Source organism: Histomonas meleagridis (genome assembly GCF_020186115.1).
Source record: "Histomonas meleagridis strain 2922-C6/04-10x chromosome Unknown contig_45, whole genome shotgun sequence".
In the NCBI taxonomy this organism is placed as follows: domain Eukaryota; phylum Parabasalia; order Tritrichomonadida; family Dientamoebidae; genus Histomonas; species Histomonas meleagridis.
In genome coordinates this window covers 42,109-49,746 of record NW_027150888.1, presented here as the reverse complement: position 1 = coordinate 49,746, position 7,638 = coordinate 42,109, and the positions used below count along the sequence as shown (strand labels likewise).

At 28.8% G+C, this 7,638-nt stretch overlaps 2 protein-coding genes across 2 annotated transcripts; both read left to right on the top strand.

Moving 5' to 3' along the window:
• Window positions 1–627, top strand: GO595_006622 (deSI-like protein; the record flags this gene model as incomplete). The annotated part of the gene is made up of 1 exon (XM_067919995.1): window positions 1–627. One exon carries the CDS (start codon window positions 1–3, stop codon window positions 625–627), a length of 627 nt encoding a protein of 208 aa, XP_067773185.1.
• Window positions 628–5,898: 5,271 nt separating this feature from the next.
• GO595_006621 (uncharacterized protein) lies at window positions 5,899–7,402 on the top strand (the record flags this gene model as incomplete). The annotated part of the gene is made up of 2 exons (XM_067919994.1): window positions 5,899–7,293; window positions 7,394–7,402. 2 exons carry the CDS (start codon window positions 5,899–5,901, stop codon window positions 7,400–7,402), a joined length of 1,404 nt encoding a protein of 467 aa, XP_067773184.1.
• Window positions 7,403–7,638: the final 236 nt, after the last annotated feature.

Sequence of the window (7,638 nt, the reverse complement as noted above, 5' to 3'; positions counted from 1 at the left end):
ATGAAAGCAAAAGCTTTCATTGTTGTAAACGTTTATGATTTGACTAAGCTAAACAAGCTCTTTAGATTTGCTAAGCTAGGTGTATATCATACAGCTGTTGTTATAGATAATTTGTATGAATATTATTTTGGGTTCAAAGCATATTCATATACAGGAATTGATATACCTGAAATTGTAGGGTCTTTACCATCCTCAATGACAGGGGAATTTTATACGAAGGTTGAAATGGGCGAATCAAAATATACAGCCGAAGAATGTGAAGAAATAATCAACATTTTTACATCTTCCTCTCGCTGGCTCAGTGACCATTATAACATTCTTTATCACAACTGCAACGATTTTTCATATGAGTTATGTTCTGTTCTTCTCGAAAAAGAACAAATAAAAAAATTCCCATTCTGGGTTAAGCGTGGTATGTATTTAGGAAGGTTTATTTTTTCTACTTCTATCTCTTACATCTTAGGATTGTCTTCACACCCAATTCCTGGTTTTGGAACACCTCCAGAAGAGTTTTCTGAAACAGAAGAAGAGATTCAAAATGTTGGAAAAGCTGTGACAGAAGAAAGTACTCCAACAAAATCTGCTACCGAAATCGAAACTGTTTCTGAATCACATTCTACATTATAGATTGCTATTAATAAACTTGTCTCTCTCTCTATTTGGTATCTTTTTTCGTAAATTTTAAAAGATGAATTCGAAATTAAAACAATGAACAAAGATTCAAATAAGAAAATCTCCAAAAAAGATGCAATTAAGGCTCACTTTTCTATCGTTGTTTATCGTGAATAATTTTATGAGCAAAATGTTCAGAAAATATTCTATAAGGTCTTTGATACCTAAATTTCAATCGGTGGTTGTTGACCATTTAACTTTGTGGGAATCCCTCTTTTTAAATACTTTACACGCTTAATGGAGCAACTTTGCAGCGATGGCACACCTGTTGACATCCAAGCTTTTGATTGTGTGTCACATATATTTCTTTCACAACTTTCGAATTTTCAAATTACTCCACAAAAAGCGCATGATATATTAATTCAATTTTCACAAAGATCAGATCTTTTCTTATATATACGTGGTATCCTTTCATCTCCAGCTTCACCTGAATCCAAATTTCTTTTTCTCGATATGATACCTAAATACATATCTGAAAATTGGCTCAATATTCCCGAAGATTACCGGCTAGGTATACGATCTTTTTTATTTTATTATTTGACACAACACCTTCCACAAAATTATGATCAACGATTTATAATACAAGTTTCCAAATCACTCACAGAAATTTTAAAATATGATTATCCTAATGCATGGGCGAATTTTTTCGACGAATTTTATAATGCCTCTGGTTTTTCCAGTATTTCTGCATTATGTTGTATTCAATTTCTAGATTATTTCACACGAGATGTTATAATTGAAGCAAATAATATGTTATCGACCAAAGCCTCAGAGATAATGCTTTCTATGGAAAAAGAGCTCAATCGACTTTTATCATTTTTTAATCATATTTTTCAAGCTCCAAATGATTTGGAGCTCATTAAAGCAACGCTAAATGTCATTTCTGTTTTTGTTAAGTGGGTTAATCCTAAAGATATCATTGAATCAAATTTACTTGATAACATATGTTCATGTATCAACAACAGTAACGAACTTATTATTCCAACTTTAGAAGTATTTACAGAATTTGCTTCCACTTTTCATCGAATTTCAGATTTTGAACATTATATTTTACGATTGTTTTCAATGATTATCAATGGGTTTTCTCATTTATCAGATGAGGAAATCTTATCGTTGCCGACAAAAAACCTTATTTCATTTTTATCAGCAATTGAAACGTGTGTTTATTCATATTCGACTTTATTTTATAACCAAAACGTCTTCCAGCAATTAACAGTCGCATTGAAAATTTGTATAAATATTATGACAATTTTGAATGAACCGTTGTTATTTGAACAATGCTGTTCAATTTGGCTGAATGTGTTTCATAACAGTCTTATTGTCGAAAGCCAACAAGGTTTACTTGAACCAACATATCCAACATTACGTAGAATCCTTATTTTAAAGATGCCAAAGCCTTATCAAATCATTTCGACATTTGATGAGTTTAATCAAGAAACTAAAGAATATCAAACGACAATCCAAAATGACAGTCTTTTATCAGCTGCTCGAGATTGCTTAATATTTTTATGTAGTGTTGATACTATTGATACGATTCAATCAATTTTCGAGCAATTTGATAATTTGCAAAACTTAAGTTGTGAACAAATTAATAGTGTTTGTTGGAGCATTGGAATTATATCTTCAACAGTACCCACTGAAATACAGAATGATGCGTATCCAAAAATAATTCGACAATTATTTTCAATTTGTGATCAAATAACAGATAAAAATGTTTGTTCACAAATTGCATGTGGTGTAGTATATGTATGTTCAATGCAACATATGTTTTTAAATCGATTCTTTAATTTGCTTAAAGTAATAATTGGAACATTACTTAAATTCATTTTAGAAGGTTCAATTGAATTAAAATACGTTTCGATAAACGGTCTCAAGACGATAACTCAACGATGTAAATCCAAATTCACTGCTTTACAAGAAGGTGAACAGAAGACGTTATTAGAGATAATGATTGAATATTTACCCAATTTTATCAATAACTTAACAGAGAATGAAATAACGGAAATCATTAAATGTTATTCGTTATTAGTTCGAACCTTTTCAGATGAAATTTCACGCACGAATTATTTGAATCAAATTCTCTCATATTTTCATCCAATATTAAGTTCAATATTACCATTTGATCCTAACAATAAGAATTCGATATTAGCATTAATAATGATATTAAAATGTCATTCGATAATAGTATTATCACTTCCTACGACGTATTTAACATATTTTCGACAATTTACACCTGATTTAATTAAAACATTTTTAATAATATCTCAAACATTACCAAATGTAATTGATAATAAAGAACAATTTCTATCATTAAAAGCAGCTAAAAGCACAATAATATATTTAATATTTCGATTTGTCTATTGTTGTTTCAAGCAAGAAATAATCATTGACTTTATTATACCGAATTATATGGATTTAATCTTTAATGATTATATTAGTAATAATGAATTAACACGTGTTCAAATGTCATTAAAGTTTTTTATTGCATTATTAAATCGTTGTTCGATGTTTTTTTCGGATAAAATTTTAGAGATATTTTTACAATTATTTAATGTAACATTACCAATGATATCGAATAATCAAAATGATAATATTGAATTACGGAACACTTTTTATTCTTTAATACATTGCGTAATTCATTTATATCCAAAGAATTTAATAACTTTGGATCGTAATAATATGGACGTATTAATCGAGACTATTAAATGGGGAATTTTATCTCCTCAACGAAATCTAACTGACCTTTGTATAACTTCTTTAACAGATTTATTAAAATATTTTCATAATGAAATGAAAGATGAATTTGATTCATTTTTCGAATGTTATGCAAATTCTTTGTTAATTTTTATTTTTAATGTTTTGGTTGATTTACGATTTAAATTTGCGTTACAACAAATTTCATGTTTCATAATAACAATTTTCTCTTTTAATTACTTTAGAAATAAACCTGAAATCGCTTATGATATAATATGTCAATTGTTTACTTCTTTGCAACCTATGGAAGCAACTTTGTTTATACAAGCTTTACTTTCGAGTCAAAATCAAATAGAAATTAAAAACACTTTAAGCGATTTCTTGGTATTAATTAAAAAGAATATTCCGTATGATCCCGAACAATATAATTTGGAAAAAGAGGAAATGAGAAAAGAAGTTAGAAAAGCTTTCGAACAAATCCCTGGATTCGTAGAACCGAATGAAAATATAGAGAAGGAAATCGGCGATGAGAAAACTTTAATTGCTGAAGGACTATCAAATACTATTGCTTCAATGTCAATAAGATTGACATAGGAGTTAATATGCGATTTTATTAATAATAAACTATACAAATTTTGTTATGTTTTAAAATTTTTTTTCGTACTGATCAGTAGAATCGTCAATTGGTGTTTCTGCTTCTTCAATTATAATAATAATTGATGAAATATAAAAGTAACTACTTAAACACAAAGCTAAAATGATGATTCGACGGAACATAAAACAAAGCACTGGATCCAATGTTACTGAATGAGTATACCAATCTGTGATGAAAGTTTCAGATATTAAAATGTAATTTATGCTTAATCATATTTTCTGCATTACTTCTAAGTGTATTTAATTATAGATTTAATATTAATTCATATTCCATAAAAAGATTTTAATCAAAGAATGATAAATTAGATTCACAATCATTTTTTTGCAACTTAATCAAAACAAAAACAAAAAGTAAATAAAGATAATATAATGGTATTTGATTAAAAAAGTGATATATTTATTTATCTATTCAATTGGCTGTTTTAAATTTAAGAATCACAACATGTGATGTGGTGCATATTTCCATATCCTCAACAATTGAGAACATTGGTGGATGTTTAATTTTTGCAATTTCTTTCCAATCAAAAGGGAACTCTTCTTTTGCGATAATAAAAAAATTAAATTCTTCTTTCATTTTATATGGCCGATGATGAGTGTAAATAATCAATGCATAACCATCAGGTTTCATCAAATCATTAACTGATTTAAGAAGCTTACGGTGTTCTGTGGTATTAAAAATTACATCTGATAAAATGAGAATGTCAAATTTTTCATTATTATTCAAAGCTAAAAGAGGAGTTGGATCATCGCCCCATTTAAATCCTGTAACCTTGGCGTTTTCGAAATTATTTAAATTGAATCTAATATTGTCAATAAGGTTTTTATCAGGATAATCAGTTGTTACAACATTTTTTGATTTTTGAATACAACAACACATTGAAGGAAGCCCAGCTCCAGCTCCAAGTTCCAACACTGTTTTCCCTTCAACATTTATTCCATATAATTTATCTGTTATGATTGATGCAGTTATTTTGCCTGCTTCTGCAAGTTTATCGCCCCACAAAGAATGGTGAGTATTTAGAAGCCTAACAGAAATATTTCTCCATTCTACCAATGGATATTCTGGTTCTTCAGAATCGCTTTCGCTTGGGAAGAGCTCAGCCAACGAGCTCATTTTTTTAACGTACAATAACTCCCGGACTGTTTTTACGGTAAATTAACTGCTTTTTCATATCACTTTTGGTATAAAATATTCAAAAACATGGTTTAACTGTACAGTTATCACAAAGTTTTTTTACAGTAATTAACGTTCAAACCTTTCTGGTAGAATTTTTATTTTCTTGTTGAAATTTATTCAAAAAACCGTATCGTTGACGTTTTGTATAACAATTGTCACTTTTTGTGTCGAATGATTTCATGAAGTTTTTCTGAAATATTTAATCGTTCATTAAAATTTTTGGAAAAATCCCAGTTTTCTCCAAAAATAACCTCATGAAATCACACCATATTTAAATAGATAATGAAATGCATTATATTGTTACTCATATCATAAAACTAAATTAAAATTTCATGAAATAATTATAATTTTTAGAAATTAATCAAATTTTCATTTACATCTTTTGATTTTGATTTGATCTCGAAATAGGAAAAAGAAATTTTATTGAAAATCAAAGCTAATTAGAATCAAATCCTTACGATTTAATACATTGATCTATTTCGCAAAAGATTCTATCATTCATATGTTAGAATGCTTTCAACGACCATTATAACATTTGCCAAGTCCAAAAAAGACGTTAAGTCACTTGACTTTGATACGTCCTTGTAAAGATGGTGATTTTTCATGCTTAAAATTGAACGAAAACCGTCCAACTCTATAACAAATCAAATGCCGTTGTAACCTCAATTTTGAATCAATGAAAAATTGACAAACGAATTGGAATGAGTGAAAACATAATTGACATTCATGTTTCTCGTATATTATCGAAGTCATCATTTAATCACACAGCTAGCTCTGTATTTAGACAAATGCTTGAAAAAATCCCAGATCCAATTTTTCCAACAAAAAAACAACAATCTAATTTCCAACAAATTCAAGATGCTTTAGAAGATTTTTGGATAACAGATCGGTCTCTCATTTCTATTATTCTTCCATGTCTTGCACTTGCAGATGTCAACCCATTTGATTGTTTTGACCAATTCTCTTCCAATTTACCAGAAATCAATCAAAACACAGCGCCAAAAAAGGGCACTGGAGGCAAAACCTTTTATACAGATTTATTAAACGACATTGATTGGGATCAACCAAAAAATCGACTTTGTGGTTTATCTTTAAATCTTATGGTTCTTTGTTACTTTTTTGATCTGATCATATCACAAGTCAAATTAGAAGATAAACTTTTCAATAGTTCATTTATCAAACTTTTCTTCCGCATCTTTAACCTATTTCCCAAAGATACCAATGAATTTTATAGCACAGCCTATCATAAGCCAGCCAAGTTCATTGCCCCAACGATATGTAAGTTCACACTTAATCTTGACACCAAATTTACCATCAATACGTTTGACCAAATATTTGGTGTTGAAGACAAAACACATAAAATCAAAGCATCTGAAGCCTTATCATCACCTATGCTTGAAGTTTATCTATATTTCTTTTCACAAGTTAATTTTGGTTCCACTATTTCAAATGATTTATTATCAAATGCGCATAAACTTCTCGAAAAGATTCGATGTGTTGGTAACAAAGTTAAAGATTATGATTCATCGCTTCATTATGCCGTCTTAGCATGTATGTATAATGTAGTTGGCTTATTATTTATTAATGATCGTACTTTTTCTACATCCAAAATTATATCTGAAATTTATGATTTCACGTTATCATTAATTAAGAATAGTTATTATAAAGGACCTGCGCATGCATTACATACATTAATTTATGTCTTTGCAGATGATAATAAAAACATAACAATGCCAATCATGAAATATATTAATAAATATTTGAAGCCACTTGTAGGCAAACCAGAATTTGCTGGTTGTTTCTTACAATCGATTATTATATTATTACGTGGAAAGAATTATAAACAAAATTCATTATTAAAATTAACAGGTGAAAACTTTAATTGGAGAACTAAAAAAGAATTCTTTGGTTCTGATACACGACAATTTATGGTATCAAGTATCTTCTCATCGAATAACTCAGCATGTTTTGTAGATTATCAAACAGAATTATCTGATTTCTTCTTGCAATATTCATCTGATCCAAGTTCAGGTTTTGCTCGAGATATATTCCCTAAGTTAATGTTAGAATCATTTAAAAAGAATAATATGCGATCAGTATTAATTACAATCAAAAGAATGTTATCACCTCGAAGTGGTTATCCTCAAAACTTAGGATTTCAAGATCAATTAGCAGATTTAGCACATTCGACAATAGTGCCATTAATTAATGATGAAAGCAAACAACAAAACACAGAAAACAATATGAAGTTATGTAAAACTTATACAATATTACAATCATTAAAGATGAATCATGATGATATTTATAAAGTTTTAGATGAAAACCTATCAATGATTCAAATTGTTAAAGCTCCTTTATTATCTGCTAAAATTGTTTCGACACAATTCCAAAAATGGGCTAAACGAGCAGATTTACCTTTAACTATTAATCGATATGAAGCT